Source organism: Taudactylus pleione, unplaced genomic scaffold (genome assembly GCF_031769625.1).
Source record: "Taudactylus pleione unplaced genomic scaffold, aTauple2 ptg001314l, whole genome shotgun sequence".
NCBI classification, from domain to species: domain Eukaryota; kingdom Metazoa; phylum Chordata; class Amphibia; order Anura; family Myobatrachidae; genus Taudactylus; species Taudactylus pleione.
In genome coordinates, this window is record NW_028285714.1 from 3,538,835 (window position 1) to 3,561,406 (window position 22,572).

Below are 22,572 nucleotides of genomic sequence, written 5' to 3' on the forward strand. Positions count from 1 at the left end.
ACGGGGGCGCCACCCCATAGCTCATCAACTTGTGCAGAAATATGAAAAGGTTATATGCGCTACTTGAATCCCACACCATGCGTGCTACAGGCAGCTCCAGGGATGCACAGCTGGCACCCCCTGCCATAGAGAGAGCCGAGCCATTATCACCGCTGGCACTGTGCTACATGGTGGCTGGTCCTTCCCCCAGGACTAGCCACCAATAGGTTGTATTCCTACTCCTTTCCCTCATCGAGACCCCACCACTTCTATCTCCTTCCCGAGTCACAGCATGCCTCTGCTCCTCCTCCTGTCTGACTCTGTCCTACACTGGAGTTGCACAATGTGACGAGACCACCAGACTAGTGACAGTCTTCTACAGGCGTGGTGGTAAGTATCTGGGGAGGGGGAAATGTGTTAATGTTATTTGAGAGGTGTGGTATATTTTTATTTGAAGAATGTGCTGTGTATTATGTGGGGAGGTGATGTGTTGTGTTGCATAGGGGTTTATTAATGTTATTTGAGGGCTATGCTGTATATTATGTGGGGTGGGGGATTAATAATGTTACTTGAGGGATGTGCTGTGTATTATGTGGGGTGTTGGGCATATTAATGTGATCTGAGGGGAGGGGGTGTATTATGTGGTGTGGCCCGGGTATATTATCATTATCTGCGATGTGTCGGGTGTATTATTATGTGTGGTGGTGGTTTATTAATGTTGTTTGAGGGGTGTGCTGTATCATGTTGGTTTGAGGGATATTAATATTATTTGAGAGGTGTGGGGTGTATTATGTGGGGTGGGGGTATATTAATGTGATCTGTGGAGTGGGGTTTTATTATGTGGTATGGTGGTATACTGTTATTTCAGGGGTGTGCTGTGTATTATGTAGGGTGGGGGTGTAATGTTGGGTGGGGGTTTATTAATGTTATTTGAGGGGTGTGCTGTGTATTATGTGGGTGGGGATGTGTCATGTGTAATGGTGGGGATGTATCATGAGAGGTGTTGGGTGTATTATTATGTGGGGTGGGGGTGTATTATGTTTCCGACTAGACCATGCTCCTTTATTTTTTTTCTGGGTGCGTGCATTCGGCCCGTGCATTGGTACCCTTTGGGGCGGCAACATTTTTTATTGCTTACCTAAAAAATTTGTCTCGGGCCGGCCCTTCATGGGGGAGAGGCGGTAATAGCTCACATGACGTGCGCTGATAATGCTTTGGAGGTTCATACATCTCCCCCAGTATGTGGTGCTATGAGGTGGGCAGTAACTGGGTTAGTGTGTGTTCTTTGAAGGGCTATGTGGTGGAGGCATGAGTGAGCTGGAATGGAGGTCAGTGTACTTAGTGAGTGATTGCTGTGAGTGCTGTGAGTGATTGCTCTTGCGATAAGAGCTGCCCTTTGCAAAGCAGCCGTCGCCGGGTGAGGGGGTCTCCGTTTGACCCCGCTCCCCTCCAAGCCTCAGGAGCTTCCTGTTGGTGACCTGTGCAGGAATCCCCGGGCTCCTCCTCCTCCCTGCACCTGGAAGAAGATTAGGAGAATGAGGAGACGGAGGACCCAGCAGGAGCATGGAACAGCAACCATGCAGAGCAGGTGAGTGGGGGCCAGTGCTGGGCGACGGCGGGGTGGCAAGGCAGCGGCGAAGCATTGGGTGCAGGGTGCGGTAAGAAGCCCATAGGCTTCTATAGGGTAACGGCAGGTTTTTCTGGCGCTACCCTCCGCACCGATAAAAGGGAGGCCGGGGCTTAGTACATATGGAAATGCAGTAAGAACCCCGAAAACTGGGTTTTTACAGCATTTTTCCTTTAGTACAGGGGTGGGGAACTTTTTTCTGCCGAGGGCCATTTTGATATATATAACATTATTCGTGGGCCGGTGCAGGCCACACCTGGTCCGCGTGACATCACACTGGGGCGAGGCCACAATTGCTGTTGATTACATCCTGAGGATGCGCTGGGGAGCTGTAAGAGCAGCGCTGTGACCATCTGAAGTGTCCTAAGGACGCTCCAGGCAGCACTGTTGCATAGATTCTGGCTGCAGGGTGCCATTATAGTCACTCTGCTACCCAGATGAGGCTAGCAGAAAAAAGCTCAGTGGGCCAGACCAAATTATTCCGAGGGCCCTATACGGCCTCGGGCCTGAGGTTCCCCATCCCTGCTTTAGTACATCCCACCCAGTGTGATATGGAATGGACTACCAATGAGAGCTATAGATAGGGCAATCAGCAGGGCCAAACTTGGGAAAGCTTAGCAAAAGCAGCAAAAATCAAGTGTATTATACATACATAGTCGGCGTTTCAAGGCCGCGGTGGACCTTTTCTTCAGGGTGCTGTATATGGACATGAGTCAGGAATGAAATATAGTGCTAATGATTGTTTGAGGGAGGGGGGGCCCCAAAACCGGTATCTTGCCTAAGGTCCTATGAGGTCTAAATCTGGCTCTGGCTGGCAGTATCTACATTTTCAATGTGAAGTTTACTTAATGTGTTGTAGATTAACATAATTGCTTATTTATGAAATACATATAATATATCAATAGAATACAACAAAGGATATATATGTGTAAATGAGAAAAGCAAAATAAGCTGGAACCTAAGAAATAAATGCAGTAACATGAAATGATAATGGGAATAACTGCACACCAATGTGGAAAATGTGCCTCTTATTAAAGGACCAACACAACCAGTCACTGTTGGAAATAAACACTCAGAGCTGTAGAGCAGGTGCCATAATTATTGCATTTATCCAATTCTTGGCATAAATTCCATCTATTAAAAATAAGCGTCATCTGCTTCAGTAATACCAGCCACCTTTATTGGGGTTTGTCCACGCCACCAGCGGACCCAATGGGGCACAGGACACAGACTTTACTTTATAATCCGCACTACTGGAGGGGTATTGTATGCACATGCCAGATATCTGCACTGTGAAATACAGTATATGGGGTAAATTTACTAAAGTGAGAGTTTTTAGAAGAGAGGGCCTTATGCAGACCCAGTCGCAAGCGCTGTGCGCTCGCAACCGGTTGATGGTAGGCCAGTGCGCATGCGCACGATGGAGCCGAATCTGTCGTGCGCATGCGCGAGACCCGGATAGCGACGGGCACTCCGTCACTCCGGGCCTCGTACCAAAGGGGGAGTGCTGTCGATGTTGAGTGACAGCATGCCCCCTTTGGTGGGCGGGCCGGGGTTGTGGCTGCCCAGATGGAGGCGTTCCCATGGGAACGCCTACCGTCTGGGGCCGGCCCCACTGACATCACAAGTGATGTTAGTGGGAGAGCTTTCGGCTCTGTTAGAGCCGGAAGCTCTCTGGGGCTTGCGGCAACGAGACTCTACCACAAGGGTCATTTCGCAAGCCCGATGGTCGCGATGGTCTTGACCATCACGATCATCATCATGGCCGCTCGCTATAGCTGTGGGTGGTCACAGCTATGTGAGGGCCAGGAGGCAGTTCTGAAAAAAAAATTGCCCGGCCCTGATTCAGAGCAAGCGCTCTGTCAGAGCGTCCGGCTCTGAATCGGGCCCAGTTTTAAAAGTGATGTTGCCCATAGCAACCAATCAGATTCTAGCTATTATCTTCTAGAAGGTGCTAGTTAAATGTTAAGTAGAATCTGATTGGTTGCTATGGGCAACATCACTTTTAAAACTCTCTTCTAAAAACTCTCACTTTAGTAAATTAACCCCTATGAATTTTATACTTTATCTATTAAGCTCACTTTCATTATCTTTCATTTCCCTGTAATCACAATTTTATCAGACTCATTTTAGTAAATTAAATGTTGCCTTTTACTTGATATGTGTTGGTATTATTGTTGAATATTATTACGATATTATATGATATTACTATATGAGAAATATATTGAGAGGCGCTACCCAATGTAATTTCTAGATTGGTAAGAGAATTTTTCTAAAAAGGGTAGTGGTTTAACCCCAGGTTGGCAGCCCCCAACTTTCTTTGCATACCAAGTGGGCGCAAGATCCTTAAGATGACTGTGCAAAATATGTTCAGTATTTTTATGTATATAAATATGTAATTTTAATAACATACACTAAAATCCTAAGACAAACTTATGGTGTATCAAACACTAATAGTTCATCACCTACTGTATATGTATTATAGTGGGGGGCTCAGACCTTGGCATGGATTGGGTACAGGATGCCAGAGCTTTTTTATTTTTATCCTATGAACGTCTACATGGACCAAAGAGGAGGACTCCCCCCATATTCCAGTTAGATGAGCAATAAATTATTGAATGAGATTTCTGTGTAGGGGAGTTATTATTTCAAATATATTTTGTTTAACTTAGGTTTGTGTGTGTTGTGTTTTTCTTTCTTCAGCATTTCACCTTAGTGCACCACAACAGGCTGGCAGCCATAGACATTTTTTTTTCTGACACCGTTCCCCCTATGGCAGAGGTACCCAAACTCCACCATTACAGTACAGGTTTTAAGGATATCCATGCTTGAGCCCAGATGGGCAAATCAAATTGACTCAGGTGCTAAGTAAGTCACCTGTGCTCAAGCATGGATATCCTTAAAACGTGGACTGTAATGTCGGAGTGTGGAACCTCCGCTGTAGGGAATTCCCTACCCGTGCTGCGTGGCCCACACACTATATGATCTATAATATGAGATATCGTTATGGAGCGGATCAGATCAAAATATTGTATAGTGTATATGCCCAATCCATGTTCCCAGCTGTCATTCATTGAATCCTCCTATCTGCTGTGCTGCAAATCAGATGGGACAATTCCACTGCCGACGCGGCTTTGTTACTGTCAACATGTAACAATACATTGTTCTGACGTATGCCGCATCATGTAGAGTGTATCGTTACATTGCATCGTTGGATCGCACCGTCATTTAGGTGTGTATTCAGCTTTACAGTACTTTTTTGTATTGTTTGTTTTGTGATGTTTGTTTTTCTGTTATTTTTATTTGTAACAATAATACAGTAAACATATATATATAAGACATAAAGTTAAAAAAACAAACAAAAACATTTACCTGGCTAGTAGAGAGGATGAACTGATTGCTAGCCAAGTACGTTTCATCAGTAAACAGTTCTGGCATCTCATCGCAGTGTTCCCGTGCTAACTCCCTCAGAGCTAGTAAATGGTTATCTATTGCCATCCCTGTAATTGCCTGAGGAAAACAGAATAGAGGAAGCAATGGAAAATATAATTTATACACAAGGCTTCTTTTAATAACTATATTTATTACATTGTATATCACATCACCTGGCAATGTCCCGTCTGAGAGCATTTGCTCTATTATCAGTTACATACATTTCCCAATGGCCGATGCCTTATCTCCGTTTACTTTATCTCCATGCAAGGCTTAGTAAATAGACCCCCAATGTGTTGGGATGAGCCCCTTTTAGTTGACTTTGTAGTCCGTGTTGCATTCTATATTTCATTAAGTTGGAGATTGCTCTTACTGTGCTGCCTTTCTGAGTCACATTTTGCCTACAGTCACTACTGCTAACTCATTCCCCACTACATTTATATATGCACATTTTCTCATATGGCAGCCAGTGAGAGCTCTAAATTCTCCCTGCAGAGCAGAATGCAAGGATGGTACACAGTGCCAGTAGAGAAGCTGCTGCTGACAATGAAGATTTAGATAATGGCATTTACACAGTTAGGTAACCCCAATTGATAAATTGGCCAGCAGATTAAATGAAATGTCGTGTTACAACATAACATTTACATTTTCATAACATTGACATTTTGCAACATTTATCAATGTCACATCAGATGGGAAACTAAGAGCAGCTAGTACAAGGCAGCACATTTTATTACATTATTTGGAACAGAATCTCAGGAGTGCCTGATTTGTCAGATAACATATTTGTGGAGCTTAATAAATAGCACAATACTAGAGGATTTGGTGGAAGATTGGAAAGGTATAACAGAAGTTTACACTCTTATCAGCACAGGTGTCCTTTGTACTAGTAGTTCAATTGTCATGGTAATGTTATACAATATTTACCACTGTAACTCATGCTTTATACTATATAAATAAGATGTTGGTAATCAATAATAACAAACTCCAGTCCTCAAGTAACAGCAACAGGCAAGTGGAAACGTGTGGGATAATTATTGACAGATTGACTCACACATCACAGGGTGGTATGGAAGTACCTGTGTATGAGGCACCAACTAGCCAGGAAATAAGGATAAGCCAGTGGGACAACCTGGTCATAATCTTGGGTCAGTCTTCCCAGGGGGAAGCAGCCATGCCCTGTACGTGGTCATGAACCTTGCAGGATATAAAGAGAGCCGTGGTATTTGCAATGGGGTGTGGCCAGGTCCACACATATTTAACCACATACTCCTGTTCAGGGCCCTGTCAGACTTCCTGGCACCACTGAAATAACCTGTGGAAAATTAAAGTAATCCTGAAAACATGACCTGTTGGGGTACTTGAGGACATGACTTGAAAACCCCTGATTTACACTAACACTAATTTAAGTGAACACATTCATTTGTATATCTACACTTTTCAAGTAAATGAATGCATCATATAAACCAGAGCCAGCCCTAGCCAATTTGGTACCCTAGGAAAAATTTTGTCTGGTGCCGCCTAGTAGATAATCCCACCACCAATCTTATGCCGGGTACATACTAGACAATATGACATCCAACCCGGTCAGATCGGACGACATATTGGGCACATTGTCTAGTGTGTAACAGCTATGTCGCTGACGATGCGCACTCCTGCGCAACATCGAACGTAGGACCTACATGCAGGCCAGACGGGCGGCATTGTTAGCGAGGGCTATGCTTCCGAATGGCCCCCGCCCTCGGTCTGTCACTGCTGGATTCGGCAAATATATATATATATATATACGCACACACACACATACATATAGTGTCGGACTGGGGCGTGAAGGGCCCACCAGGAAAATGCAACAAAAGGGGCCCACTGAATGATGAGCCATTAAGTAGGTGTGGTCATTAACTGGAGGGGTGTGGAAAAAATAACTTTAGGAAATTTGAGGTAAAAAAAACTTTTGAATGGAGGCAAGATTCTTAAAGACAGATCTAACATTCCAAAAAGTGCACAATTGAAGGGAAACTGGATTTGGGGGGTTGTGGCAGGATTGCTGGCAACTAGGAGAAGGAGCAGAATCAGTAGGAGCAGAGGTGGATACGGGGAGGGACAAATGGATCGTATGAAATGGGGTACCGGAAGGGATTAAGGTAGAGGCTAGTGGAGAACGGCTTGGTTAGAAGGGGGTAGTAGTGAACAGAAAGGTGTAGATCAGGCATGTCAAACTCAAAATCCCAACCGGGCCAAATATTCAAGGTCTAAGAGTGTGTGTGCCGCAAGAAAATAAAAAGCTGTGTTATTCCCCCTTATATATCTCTGTATGGTCCCCTCCTTCAGTCCAGTGGCAGCCGGAAGTCATTGCACTTTCACTAGTATAGCTAAAGCGGGCCACAAAAATATGCAATAGGAGCCGCATGCGGCCCACGAGTTTGACATGTCTGGTGTAGCTGAAACAATGCTCTCTTACTGGAATCCCAAATATAAATCTGTCAATATGTCCCCAAAATACAATACAAAGGATTAACAAAACAGCCACAGACAGGTGCACATACAGGTAACCACATGCCTGCACAGACAAGGACTCGGGTACACCAGTGCCAGATTAAGGTCCACATGGGCCTGGAGCTGAAATTTAGGAAGGGCCTATTGTGTGCTCCCGCAGGAGGTATAATCAGCAACACTACCTCCCCACACTATTATATCACTGCACTACTTCTCCACACTACATCTCTGCACTACCTTCCATTTACTCTATATACTATGTCACTACGCTACCTCCCCACACTATATCACTGCACTACATCCCTGCGCTATATCACTACGCAACCTCCCCACACTACATTCCCTCATATCACTGTACTACATCTCCACACTACATCTCTGCACTACCTTCCATTTACTCTATATACAATTTCACTACGCTACCTCCCCACACTATATCACTTCACTACATCCCTGCACTATATCACGGCACTACATCCATGCACTACATTCCCTCATATCACTGTACTACATCTCCACACTATCATTACCACACTATGGGGTCTAGTTACTAAGCAGTGTTAGGAGACAGAGTGAAAAGTGATAAGGTGCCAGCCAATCAGCTCCCAACTGTCATTTTTCAAACACAGCCTGTGAAATGACAGTTGGAAGCTGATTGGCTGGCACCTTATCACAGACTTACCACTTTTCACTCTGGCTCACAACACTGCTTAGTAACTAGACTCCTATATCTCTGCACTACCTTCCATATACTCTATATACTATATCACTCCGCTACCTCCCCACACTATATCACCGCACTACCTCTCCACACTACGGCCCTCATTCAGAGGCGGTCGGAGGATGCAAGCGGTCACTCAGAAACTGGGTGGCCACTTGCATCCTGACCGGCCGCCTCTGTTTCGGTCGTTAGGCTGTGGGTTTACACCCACAGCTCTAATGACCGCTCGGGTGATGGTCGCGATGGTCAGAGACCATCGCGACCATTGGGGCTTACGACGAGACCCTAGGGTAGGGTCTCACTTGTCGTAAGCCCCGGAGAGCTTCTGGCTCTGTCAGAGCCGGAAGCTCTCCACTGACATCACTTGTGATGTCAGTGGGGCCTCCCCCAAACAGTAGGAGTTCCCATGGGAATGCCTCCGTTTGGGCTGCCACCCCCCCGGCCCGCCTTCCAAACGGGGCGAGCTGTCAGTCAACATCGACAGCTCGCCCCCTTTGGAAAGAGACCCGCTACGACCGGCGCTGTCGGTGGTAGCGGGTCTCACGCATGCGCACGAGTGAGCCGGCTCCCTCGTGCGCATGCGCACTGGCCAAACATCGAGGCGGCCGTCCGGTCGTAGACCGTACGGCCGCCTCTGAATAAGGTCCTACATCTCTGCAATACCTTCCATATACTATATATACTATATCACTACACTACCTCCCCACACTATATCACTGCACTACATTGCTGCCTAATATATCACTACGCAACCTCCCCACACTACATCCCTGCAGTAAATCACTCCACTACATCCCTATACTATATCACTATTCTACGTCCCTACACTGCTGTATATGACAATGCTACTTCCCCACACTACAAACCGACACTATATAACTGCACTACCTCCCCAAACTACATTACTACACTACAACCTGACTCTACATAACTGCACTATCTCTGCCTATCACTACACTACACCTTTATACTACATGACTACGCTACCTCCCCATGCTACATAATTACACTACCACTTCCTTACACTACATCTCTATACTACACTACATCACTGTACTACATGACTACACTACCGCCACATACTGCATCACTACACTATATCACGTAATACCTCCCTATACTACATCACTACCTCTTCCACCACTACATCATCACAATACATAACTGCACTACTGCTCCCCATACTACATCACTATAATACCTCCTCACACTGCATCACATAACATCAATACACTCACTGCCTTCCCATACTACATCACTATACTACCTCCCCACACTGCATTACATCACATTACAAAACTACACTCACTGTCTCCCCACACTACATCACTACACTGCCTCCCCACACTACACTGCCTCCCCAAACTACATCCTCACACTATCACTCCCCACACATCACTATACTAATTCCCCACACTGCATCACTACACTCACTATCTCCTCACACAGCATCAGTACACTGCCTTTCACACTACATACCTTTATTACTGCACTAACCCTTCCCTATAACATTACAACATAGTGACATACCCTTTCACTGTTTCTCTGGTGACGACTCGAGCAGCTGCAGAGGTGGAACATGGAGAAGAGTAGTAGAGGGACAGTCTCAGGACTGACAGAGAGGAAGGAGGGGGTAACCTGAGCATGGGAGGAGTAGAAGTGAGGTAGGCAGATGTGTATAGAAGCAGGAAGGGGTCGTGCCTAGTGCTGGGGATGGGAAGGACTACAATGTCATTACAGAGCAATGACTAGCCTAAAGTGCAGCTGAGAACTGTGAGCAGCCCTTAGGAGGAGGGAGTGAGTCTTCTTACTTGCGCTGTGGGCAGCAGCCTGCGTTATTTGCAATGGCTGTCTGTGGTTGGGACAAGATGAAGGCGGAGGCGGAGCCATGAGTTGATACTCACAGCTCTGCTCCGCAAAGGCCCATGGGAGATGTGGCCATCTTAGCTTCTGTAGACTAAGGGCCAGGCGGATGCGGATCCTGGTCACATGACCGGCCTAGCAATCTGCTGCGCTGCCCGATCGGAGTGCTCCGATCACGGCAGCGAGCTGAGCCTTGGTGAAAGAGTCACATGGGTAGCTGCGCTGGCACCCGGCGGGCCCAGATCTGGGTAGGTGGGACTGGGTCTGGGAGCAACGGCTAGCTAGCGGCAGGCGGAGGTGGCGGGGGGAGGAGGACAGACAGGCAGAGGCAGCTGGAGGCCCGCAGAGCTCTCAGCCCTGAAATGCCCCTAGCATGCAGAGTCGCCCCTAGGCATTTGCTTATAATGCCTAAGCCTAGGGCCGGCTCTGATATAAACACATAAGTTTAAAGTAGCTAGACAAGTACAACAGGCAGCATAATTCTAACTTTGAAAGTGGCATGGTGGTGTGTGACTGACACACCAACATGTATATATCAGGAATAGAGATACTGTTTGGTTTTCTTCCATAATAAGGTAATCTGGTAAACAATGCTTTTCCTTTCCATGGCAGCGTACTGAGATACAGTACTAGGCTGATGCTACTTGTGTTAAGTAACTGATGAGCTACAGTCAGTCATCTAACAGCTATCTACTATAGCAGTGCTGAAAGAGGCATATAAAATAGCGCACAAACTTGCCATGAATGAGATATCGCAACTGATGCCTCAACAAAGTTCCACATCTGTCATTGAAAAACAAGAAGGATGGTTGTAGTGCACGAAAGTTCTTAAACCCAGGATACTACTATACAGTTTATTGAAGCTTCATGTCAATATAAAACAAGGATTAAGGAGGATTTTCATTTTGTATTATTTTTTTCACCACATTATATTTAATTTCCCATGTAAACATTACAATTGTAAAGCGCAATGGAATATGCAGCGATATATAAGAAACTGTTAATAAATAAAAAATAAATAAATGTAAACTGTGAGTATATGCTGTAAAAGATGTTCCATTTTGGTACTTGTCAGCACAAAGGCTTTATGGCCAACTGCAATACAAAAAAAAAATCACACTTTTGGTCGGGAAGCAGTCGGGAAGCCGACGGACGGAATCTCGACTGTCTAATACCGGCAAGGGTTAAATAACAGGCGTTGGTATACCGACGCCTGTCATTTTACCTATGCCGGGAGACTGACGCCCGGCTTCCCAGTCAAAGGTAAGCCGGGGCGCGGACAGCCGCGGGGGAGGAGATTTAGGTTAGGGGCACCTGGGGGGAAGGGTTAGGTTTAGGCTAGGGGAAGGGAGGGTTAAGGTTAGGCACCCCTTGGGATACTTAGGTTTAGGCAGCGGGGAAGGGGGGTTAGATTTTGGCCATTAGAGGGGGGTTTGCCCACTTGGGGGGGAGGTTAGAATTAGGCACCCCTAAGGGAGGGATAGGGGGGTTAGAGGTTAGGTTAGTTTGTACTTACCTGTAGTGCAGTCGGGATCTTCACCTCAACCGGGGTTTCTCTCTCGGGATTTGAACCGCCGACCATGCAGTAAATCATACCGATCCCTTACATAGTTGCTCACATATGATGCAATCAGTCACAAGGGCTCTACCCCCAATATTTCCAATGCCCGAGTACTTCCTGGACTGGTCACTTGATCGTCAGAGGTGTCCATCAGAGCTGAAGGCACGCCCCTTCATAGTAAGGCTTGCCTCCATTAGCTCTCTTTCTGTGTGTTTTATTGGCTGCTTCAAAGCACACTTAAAGGGGCACAATCTGTGAGCTGCAGCTGCTGTCTTTATCAGGCACGGTCTCCTCTGTCATACTCCCTGTCAGACTGCAGAGTTTTGACTATAAAAATTATTAGAATAATACAAAGGAGATATAACTTATAAATATCTTCTTTATAGTATTTTAATCGTTTTTATACGCAAAACTCACCAAAATTGCAGCACTCCCTGGAAATACAGGGAAAGATGAAAGATGAGGCAGTAAGAGCTCAGTCTCACCTCTGATAGCTCAAACACTGCCTGGAGCTGGGTGCTGGAGTACAACTGGAACAGGTTGCAGGAATATATAGGAACTGGGTACTGGAAACAGAACTGAAGCAGTCTACAGGAAAATACTGGGACTGGGTGCTAAGGCAGGCTGCAGGAATATATAGGAACTGGTTGCTGGAAGCACATCTGAAGCAAGCTCAGTGGAACTGGGTGCTTTAAGCACAACTAAAGCAGGCTGTCGGAATGTACTGGAACAGAAAGCCATGAAGCAATACTGGAGCAAGTTGTTGGAATATACTGGAACAGAATGCTGGAAGCAATACAGAACCAGGAGCCAGTATACTAGATCCTCTATAAACAAAAGTTGTGCTAGCAATGTAATGCCAGGACTTCCCGGTTTAAATAGTGCCCTAGGCACTGATATACTGATGAAATGGGATGTAGTCAGAATACCGACACCCGGGAAGCCGTCTGATGGAATCCCAGCATCGAAATTCCAACTTAGGACTAAAGATAAGCATCTAAATCCCGACGCCTATCTTTAGCCCAATGACGGAATCCCGACAGATGGCTTCTGGAACGAAGGTAAGCGGGGACAGGGTTAGCCTTAGCTGCAGGGGGTAGGGTTAGGTTTAGGCACCCTTGGGGGACTTAGGGTTAGGCACCTAACAGGGAGGGTTAGGGTTAGGCTAGGGGAAGGGGGAGTTAGGGTTAGACGCCCCCCGAGAGGGTTAGGTTTAGGGTGCGGGAAGGGGTGGTCAGGTTTAGACACCCCCAGGGGGACTTAGGGTTAGGCACCACCTCGGGAGTTTTAGAGTTATGCACCCCTAATGGAGGGTTAGGGTTAGGGGGGGAGTGCAGGGTTAGCTTACTAACCTTACCCAATGGCATTCTGCTTATTCGGGCTTCCGGTGTTGACATTTCACCAGACAACTATTCAGCCGCCGGGATTTCATACCCAATCCTGATGGAACATGTGACCAGAGTTGCTGAAGGCTGGTTTGCAGAATGGATCATGTGACATTGTCCAAGATGTCAACGGCCATGGTCCAGAATGGCAGGAATTGCTGAGAGGAGAATGCCAGCCACATTTCAGATAAGTGACTTAGAAATTTGGAATTGCTACAGGTGGCCAGCTGGAGGGCAGAAATGGGCACTAAGGGTCTGATTCAGAGGTAAATTCTGCTGCATCCGCTCTTGCATTCGTTGCAGGAGTGGTAACTGCAATAATATGCAAGTGCTAGTTTCAGCCTTCCCCTTGTGTAGTAGCCTGCATCTGAATGAGCAAGCACCAAAACATCCACTTTCAGCATCTCTGTATAACAATGCCGGTGATTCTTGATACACTGCTATCTGTGAACCATTGCATGCGCTGACGACACTTGCACCAGCACTAAGGCAGGTGCAGTTTCTCCATCTGAACATGGCGTATGTGGCTGCAGCTGTGTATCTGAGAACACAGCCACTTTAGCTGACATGCCCATGACACTCCTATAACATGCTCATGAGACATATTTTTTTTTTCCATTCAGTTCAAGCCACCTCCCTGTCAAAACCCAGGAATGCCCATCATTTTGCACGCCATTTATAATACAGTCTCTCCCAATCACAATAGAATCATTGATCATACACTCTGTGCAACGCATCCATCGTAGGGGTAAAGAACTTTTTGTGCATGAACAGTTGAAAATAATGGGTCAACTATATGAACATTGGCATTGCATTTGAATTGTGTGCACCTCTGAATCAGGCCCTAAGTGACACTACCAGACCCGATACCAGGGTCCTGGCCTTTGGCAGATAACAATGACAGGAGATGAAGGTAGAATTCTGAGCTCTGAGCTACTTCAAGTTGTTCTTTAACCACCACTTGGTCCAATTAGTTACTGCAGAGACAAATCGATATACTGAACAGAACATACATGGTGCAATTCCATGCCAGTTTTTGAGGAACAATGATTAGGTCCCAGCAACAGATATCGAAATACTGGTATTCATCCCCCTGCTAGTGATACACAGCTTGATACAAAAACCTCTGCTGGAGTGGTACTGATCAAAGAGAAATGCCCTGGCAATGCCGTTTTTTTTCATTGGTGATGTCCCACAGATGGTTTATCTTTTCAAAAAGATACCTACATTTTGCAAATAATCAGGCTGGAGTAGATGCCCAACCCATTCCCATCTTGAAAATATGGCATGTTTATTTATATTTGACCAAGCGTGTCATAGAAATACTGACTCCAGAGCGAGATATCTCCATCAGTTTAAGTCTTTTTCTATACAAAGGCAGACTGGGGCTTGAAGCAAAAATATACCAACAAAAGGATCCAGGTTTCGAATAAAAATTGACATGTTGTTTGAAACAAAATCAGGCTACAGTATATGTAGTCCAGCATTGTACATACAGGCAAATGGACTGTACTCTGTACAGAATACAGAGAATTGCCATTGCATGCACAAATAGTCATGACACTGATGAAACCCAATAAGGGATATTCCTCATAATGTACAATTTCTACACATCCCTTCAATTGGCTGATTTATTGCCGATCCAGTAGATAGACACCTGTGAGACCCTGAGGATGACATGTACAACTGTCCCTTATATGCTAATTTGTTTGCTGAAGTCGAAAGACAAAAAGAACATCTGTGTCTTGTCTACAATCCACAACATGGAACTTTTTGAAAGAACCCATACAACCACAGTCAAACCACGGGCTGCTGGTGACTATAAATTGACAATGGGTGGTGTAGACTGGACAGACCAACACATTGAACACTATATCATAAGCTACAAAAAGGGTAAAAAATTATATATAAAAATATTTATCCACATATTGGGCCAATTAATTTTGAACGCTTTCATCCTGTATAAAAAAAGGTGGTGGGAAAACCCAACTACAATTTAGATTGGAGCTGGCTGAGTTGCTGATTGAGCATCACTACAAAGCAGAGGCTGCACAGGAAAATGTGCTTGACCAGGAACCAGCCCAAACCCCTTCTGGCTCACAGAGAGACATTTCCCAGAGTTTATCCCTCCTATAGAAAAAAACAGACAATCCAGCCAGAAAATGCATAGTTTCTTGATCTAAGAAAAATTAGTGGTAAATAAATCTGCAGACACAGTTGAAAATCCTCACACCGAAACAAAATTTTGTGGTTTCATTGTTAAATTACTGTTTTCTATATGTTCTCAATAGTTTTAAATTATTTAAAGTTCTAGTTCATGCATTGGAAAAAAAATTACCATTTTTCTGCGTTATATGGTTTCTAAAATATATATAATACAATTGTGTTATAATACAATTGTGTTGTATATGTTTTAAAGAGCTGTTCTTGACCTAATTCAACCATTAAAAAAAACAAAAACTTCTGAGCGATTTTTGGAAAAACAATTAGTCAGTTAAGTGGTTATTATCATCAGTCAAGCAAAATGAAAGTCACTAGCAACTATTCAAAGGCTTATAATAATGCATAAAACTATTTATGTCTATCCAATTTCTGTGAAGTTTAACAAGAAGATAGAAACTCATCATGATTGATGGTCCTGTTCTAGGTCACGTCATATTCAGAGTATATTTTAAAAGGGTTTAGTGACTATTACATACCAGAATAGTGTAATTTGTCTGTGCTGCAATAGCATCTTTAAGATATTCCATTTTCTCATTATCCTGCAAAAAATAAAAAATAAATAGAAATAATGTATAGGAAGCATGATTTAACCTACTGCAATATTCCACAAAAAGTTTGATATATGATGCCTTTCCCTTGGAAGCCTTTGTGAATTTAAGAAATGTTTTATTTTTATTTTTTTTTAAACTACTTATAGTCATAAAATCATAATAATAAATATTATACAACTGTTTTTATCTTTGTGGGACGGATACAGTCCCAGGGCCAGGTCAACAATGGGGCTCATGGGACTACAGCCCCAGAAGTCTACATAGAAACAAGGTTATTATGACAACTGATCACACTTTCAGCCATAAATTATACGTATTAAAATTGTATTTCTATTTTCCTCACAAAATTATGCAGTCATTCTATTTTTATATATTTAGGGAGCCATTGAGGCTGATAGTGTAAGAGGTGTACAAGTCCACATGGCACTGGCCACACCCATACAGCACTGGTCACACCTTCTCCGCTGCTCACATTGATCACTTTCAGCCCCAGACCATTGTGGCTCTTAATCCGGCCCTGTATAGTGTAATCCATTCTAATTAAATAATGGTTAGTGTTTTACTTTACATAGGATAAAAAAATATTCTTTACATTTTATTTTCTTAAATTGATATCAAAAGCCACTTCACTAGATACTAACGGGTATATTTACTAATGTTGGATTTTGATTTTTAGCGTGATTTGACATTCGATTTTCATTCAATTTTCATTCGATTTTGCATTTGGAGATTTACTAAAGAAAGGCATAATCGAATGTCATATCGAACATGAAACAGAATTTCACTCAAATCCTACTCAAAATCGAACATCGGAAAAACATTGGTACTTTTACATAGACCAACACACAAATCCCTTATTTACTAATATTCGATTTGAAATCGAACTTCAAATCCCCAAATGAATAGAATGCTTCATGCTTTCGATTTTAGTATGAGCAGGTCTGATTGACACAGATGCATGCACAGATCAGTGAGATGTATGCATTTGTGTGTAAAAAGCTTCAAAAGTGTTCAAATGAAAAAAAATTATGTGGGGTCTCCCTCTAAAAGCACAACCAGCCCCGGACTTTTCAGAGCCAGTCCTGGTTGTGTAAATATGGGGGACGAAATGAGTAGGGGCCCCTGTATTTACCATAACAAGCACCAGACTCTTTCTAGCGGGGGTGTAATGCCACAACCAGTGAAACCATTTCACTGGTTCCCCTGGCCAAAGCATTACACCTGACCGCTAGTAAGCCCAGGCCTGGAGAGGTGGGGACCCCCCAATAAAGACTTTAGAAGATTTTTACAGACAGCTGCAAGCACGGATCTCACTGATCTGTACATGCATCTGTGTCAATCAGACCTGCTCATGCTAAAATTGAAAGCTTGAAGCAGGTCTATTCATTTGGGGATTTAAAGTTCGATTTTAAGAGGGATTTGGTGTTCGATTTGTACATGGGCATGCAAAATCGAACATGAAATCACGGTTCAAAATCATACCAAATCGAATTCAATTTAGAAAAGGCTTCTAAAATCGAATTTTAGTAAATGTGGTATTTGATGAGGGATTTATACATTTGATTTGATTCGATTTGAGGTGAGCTAAATAGAACATCAATTAGAATGTTAAATCAAACTATACCCCTAAGACTACAAGGTGCAGCATGACGATTCAGAAACAAATATGTATATTCTATTATTTATATATATTTTTAGCAGTAGAGTTATATACCTATACCTTCAAAAATATTTGTAGCCCGAACCAGGACATGGGAGGTGTGCCATAGCTTTATAAGGGGGCATGTTTGCATTTATGAACGGTTGTGGCTAGAATACCCCTTCACCCCCTTTCCCAATCACTTTTACACTGCTACATGCACCCATTGACTGATGCTCTGTTATGCAGCAAAAAGCAGTGCTATGGAGCAGGTACATGAGGATGTCAGCCATTTTTTGCCTTATTTAAATTTTTTTAAATACCAATCAATAGTGTTTGAGCAGAGCCTGTGCAAGCCCTGGGGGTGCTCAACATCCAATTTGGTAGTGACACCTCCACTGCCTAACATTATAATCCCAGCATGGTATTGTGGAGAAGCAGCCAGCAACCTCTCCTTTGCGTCAGCGGCCAGGGCGCTGCGATAGCTTTAAAATCACTGGATAAGCGGGGGAGATGTACTAAGCTTTAAGTGATAAACTGGAGAGTGATAACCTGTTAACCAATCAGCTCCTGACTGTCATTTTTTAAACACAGTCTGTAACATGACAGTTAGGAACTGACTGGCTGGTACTATATCACTTTTCAATTTATCACTTTCCAGAGCTTAGTACATCTCTCCCATTATGTCACTCATTGTTTTAAGTGACTAACCATAGTCCCTATTGGCAACCACACAGGTTCATTTAATGTCCCTGAGTTATGGCACCATTTTGCATTAATTAGTTAGCTTCTGTATGTCCTACTGTTTCTAGTTTTAAAGAAGACAGGGATAGAATCTGCAGCTAATCAGATAATAGGTGTGATTACAGCAGCACAGTGTAGTTCAGGAGATGAGTGTACACATACGGGAGTCAGTAACCAATCCTCATGCGATTCTTTAAGTAAGGATATGATGCCATAATGACAGTGTCATGATGTAAAATGGGGAAAGGAGGCAAGCAGGAATATACAGACTTCTCAGGCTACTGTCAAAACTCTGCATGATGATTAAATAACATAGTTGCTGTGTTTTCATTCACTTTTTTACTTTTTGTTTACTTTCTTTTTTTAACATAGGTGGTCATTACTAAGAGCAGCATTTTTCATTTTGAATACATATGAAAGACAACAAAATTATCAAACTACTTTTTCTTTATAGTACCTTCAATATGTTTTTTTTTTTGCATTATAGTAGTTCACTTTTATTACAAAGGAATTAATTAGGTTCAAATGGTATGATCCCATTATTATATGATTTAAAATTGTGGTAGTAAAAATAGAAAATAGACTTACAGGTACTGTGCTTTTCCCGTCCACCATAGCCTTTACAAATACTAATGCTTCAGCAGTGGATGATCTTATGTTGTCTACTCTGCCCATCCGAAATCGACGTATAGAGGCACTCTCGTAAGTCGGGACCAGCTTCTTGTGGCACCTACACAATAAATTATATTTTTAAATAAAGTATTTTGTGAAACTAAGTGTCTCATAGCACCCCTTAGTTGTATCTGCTCACACTGACAACATCTTTCTATTATAACAATAGCAACAGTTGCATTCAGTAAAGGTAGATACTGTATAGATATCACTTGTATCTGAAAACCCTATATTTTTTGCTGAAGCTTATAAACATTATTTGAACGTAAATAATATGCCAACACATTAAAATATAGTGACATGTAGGGCAATGTGTACAATGCATGTAATATGTGACAATGCATGTCAAACAAAATAATGCATGGTATTAACCAGGGTGCTTTGGGCAGGCTGGCATTGGTATGAATGCTGGAACTTGGAGTTCCACAAATGAAACTTCCCAATGGTGTAAGGTGGAGGCACATAGTTAGCAAATTTTCCCTGGTATGTACCTGTGTGATTTTCTGATGATTTTCCTAAAGAATTATAACTTGTATTGACCAGTCTGCGGCTGGCATCACATAATGAGAGACTCTGTTATACCAGCCCAGCCTGGCATAACTTTGTGGTGTTTGCCATATGCCTTAGCATTTACCGTACAAGGCTATAGTATTGATTACTTATGATTACTTATTTTAGGGTGAGGATAAGTTTGATGATGTATGGCTGGCAATCATCTGGCAGATTGTTAAACCCCAAGGCTGTAGTACAGTGAGATCAAAGACATCACAGTTGGTTGTCCCCATTTGAATGGATGTGTATAGGGGAGTGACAGGTTTGCTGGCCAGTGGTTGGTCTTGTTGTCATGGGGAGGGATTTGTGAAGTTATTAAAGCTCCCCATTAGGAGTGTGAGGCCTATTTGTTCCAGATTTTTTTCCTCATTTGTTTTTGTGGTGGTAAAGAACAACTTTTATTTGCTGTTGATAAAGTTTTAATGGATGCACTGTCCTCATAAAGTATGACACCGCCCTGCCAGGTTTGATGACACCTTCTGCCTGGATGGATCCATAGTGTACACTTGGAAGAGGAATTGAACACCAGTGAGTGGGTTTGTGGTGTGCATGAATTTGTGAATGAATTTGTTTTGTTTCCTACCCGTACTTTGCCACCATTTATATTTAAGTGATTACCCCTAAAACTAATTTAATTTATTGTCTAAATAAAATTTGACCAATTTATAAATGCCACACATTTGCCTATCATAAAAGGGGGATCAGCCATTAGGAAGTTTATAGTTATATATATTTATTCTATCTTTTAAAATGTCATCATTATCATCAATTTTTTTTACGCTTTGCATTTGGGCTCACAATAAATGAGAATCATATAGATCAAAAAACACCACACTAAAAATGATTTATATAAATGCTAGGTTATATTGAAGAATGGTATCTGTTTTACCTATCATGTTACCCTGTTGTGAGTGGATGAGCTGGCACTATATGATTTCCTGTAAGCTACACAGAGATTTGGGGCATAGTGAGTATTGTAAACACCACAGAGCTGCAATAGAAGTTACATGAATGACTGAGAGAACGTTAAATCACAGATTATCCCCATCACAGCAAGGTCACATTGTCAGTAGCAATCTTTAACCATATGGGGGGAAGCTAAAGCCTGAATGTACATTTGAATTTCAGTGAGTACACCCAGACTCGATGGAGAGTACACTAGCCTCTCTGATCCTGCCCACTTCCCTAGTGTAATCGGTGATCCGGTAGTTTGATAACGCAATTCACAATGAGTTGTGTCATAAAGCCATGCCCGCAATTCATAGTATTGCGCAGAGGGCATGAGGCTTAATGAATGCTCCCACTTGCACGTACCCTCCAGATATTCCCCGGGATAGGCATAGAATGTAATGTAATCATGTAATCAGTGAATTCGAATGTGCATATAATTTACAGTAAGCTGCACAATATCCCATACACAGTGCAATAGAGGTAGTTCCCCCCTATCTATTCTTAGGAATTTGGATGGCTGTATCAGCAGAGTCAGGTGTTACACCCCCAACCAATTACAAACATGGAAAAGCAGCAGCTGGCATATTTACAAGTAGTGGAGTAGCGTGGAACCTTGGTGCCAGAGAAACTGATTGTCATAGCCACCCCCTCCCCCTCCCTGTACTGAACTGTGCCAGTGGGGTATGGCCAGCCTGTGGGGGAATACTGAAGTGAAGAGAAAAACAGCTCACAGTGGCAGTATCATGCTGGACATTGAGGTCCCATTGGTGGAGTAGAATACTTTGGTGATACACTGACATTAAGGGGTGAGCTCCTTTGGCACTGCTCTATTTATGTATAACAGCTAGGATCTGACTTTTATCTCCTTTGAATCATTGTTATTAGCCAATAGAAGAGATTGTATTATATATTCTGATCATTTAACTTAAATTGACAGAATACATGTGCTAGAGTGACATGCCACAAGGTGCACAGCAAATTACTTCAATTACTGCCCCAAGCAGCTTTCAATAGAGTGGGAACACCTATGGGAAGCTCCCTTCTCAGCTATGCTCCTACTTTGCAAATATACATTGCACCTACAGTGTATATTAATGTGAGTACTACTAATCATGTTCTGTCTACCACTATTATTATTATTTCAAGTGTCCTAATATTTTTTAAAAAACCTTTCAAATAACACTTTGTGGTCATGCCTGGGAACACCTCCATTACTTTAAATAGCAAAGCAGTTACTTTTTTTTAAAACTCATACCTTATAATTGAAGTTTAGGATTTTACCTCAGATGTGTTACTTTTAAGTCCATTGAAGCACAATGAATGAATGAATGAATGAGGAGAGAAGAAGGGAGGGCAATCAAATAGGAGAGGGGATAGGAAAGTGCAGATCAGAGAGGGGGGGTAACAGAGGCCAATAAGAAAGGAGAAGGGAAGGGCAAAGCCAATCAGGAGGGCCAGTGACAGAAGCCATTAAGAAAAGGAGAGGAAAGGGCTGGTGACAGAAGCCAATAAGAAAGGAGTGGACAGGGTACAGGGGAGGGAATTAAAGAGGTGAATGTAATCAATCTGACAAGAAAGGGGAGGTGACAGAAGATGATCACAGAGAAGGGAGGGCCGGAAGGGAGACAATCTGAGCAGCTTGTAGGAGCATGAAATGTAGAAACGAATCTCAGATCTGTAACTTATTTAGGATATGGAGCAAACAAATGGAGATAAATCTAAATCTAACCAGCAGCCATTATACTGTGCAGTGCCCCATGAATTTCGGAACCCTGTATACAAGTAAAAAGCTGCTTGCTTCAGCCCTTTACATTACAGTCAGAACTCAGGGGGTCATTCAGACCCGGTCGTTAGCGCCGATGCGCTCGGGCCGGGTCGATGGCCCCCCACAGAGCATGCGCACGACGGTGCCGGCGCCGTCGTGCGCATGCGTGTGAGCCGCTACGACCGACAGCGCCGGTCGTAGCGGGTCTCGATCCAAAGGGGGCGAGCTGTCGATGTTGATTGACAGCTCGCCCCGTTTGGAAGGCGGGCCGGGGGGGTGGCAGCCCAAATGGAGGCATTCCCAAGGGAATGCCTACCGTTTGGGGGAGGCCCCACTGACAGCAGTGATGTCAGTGGAGAGCTTCCGGCTCTGACAGAGCCAGAAGCTCTCCGGGGCTTACGACAAGTGAGACCC

General features: G+C 43.5%; 1 protein-coding gene across 1 annotated transcript in view; it reads right to left on the minus strand.

Moving 5' to 3' along the window:
• The window catches only part of CHAT (choline O-acetyltransferase), a 103,683-nt gene that overhangs the window by 9,189 nt on the left and 71,922 nt on the right, over positions 1-22,572 (minus strand). The window contains exons 11-13 of the mRNA XM_088463040.1: positions 18,807-18,948; positions 15,761-15,823; positions 4,979-5,116 (exon numbers count right to left, since the gene is read on the minus strand). Coding sequence (XP_088319166.1) covers positions 4,979-5,116; positions 15,761-15,823; positions 18,807-18,948 — 343 coding nt within the window. The remainder of the gene's footprint in view (positions 1-4,978; positions 5,117-15,760; positions 15,824-18,806; positions 18,949-22,572) is intronic.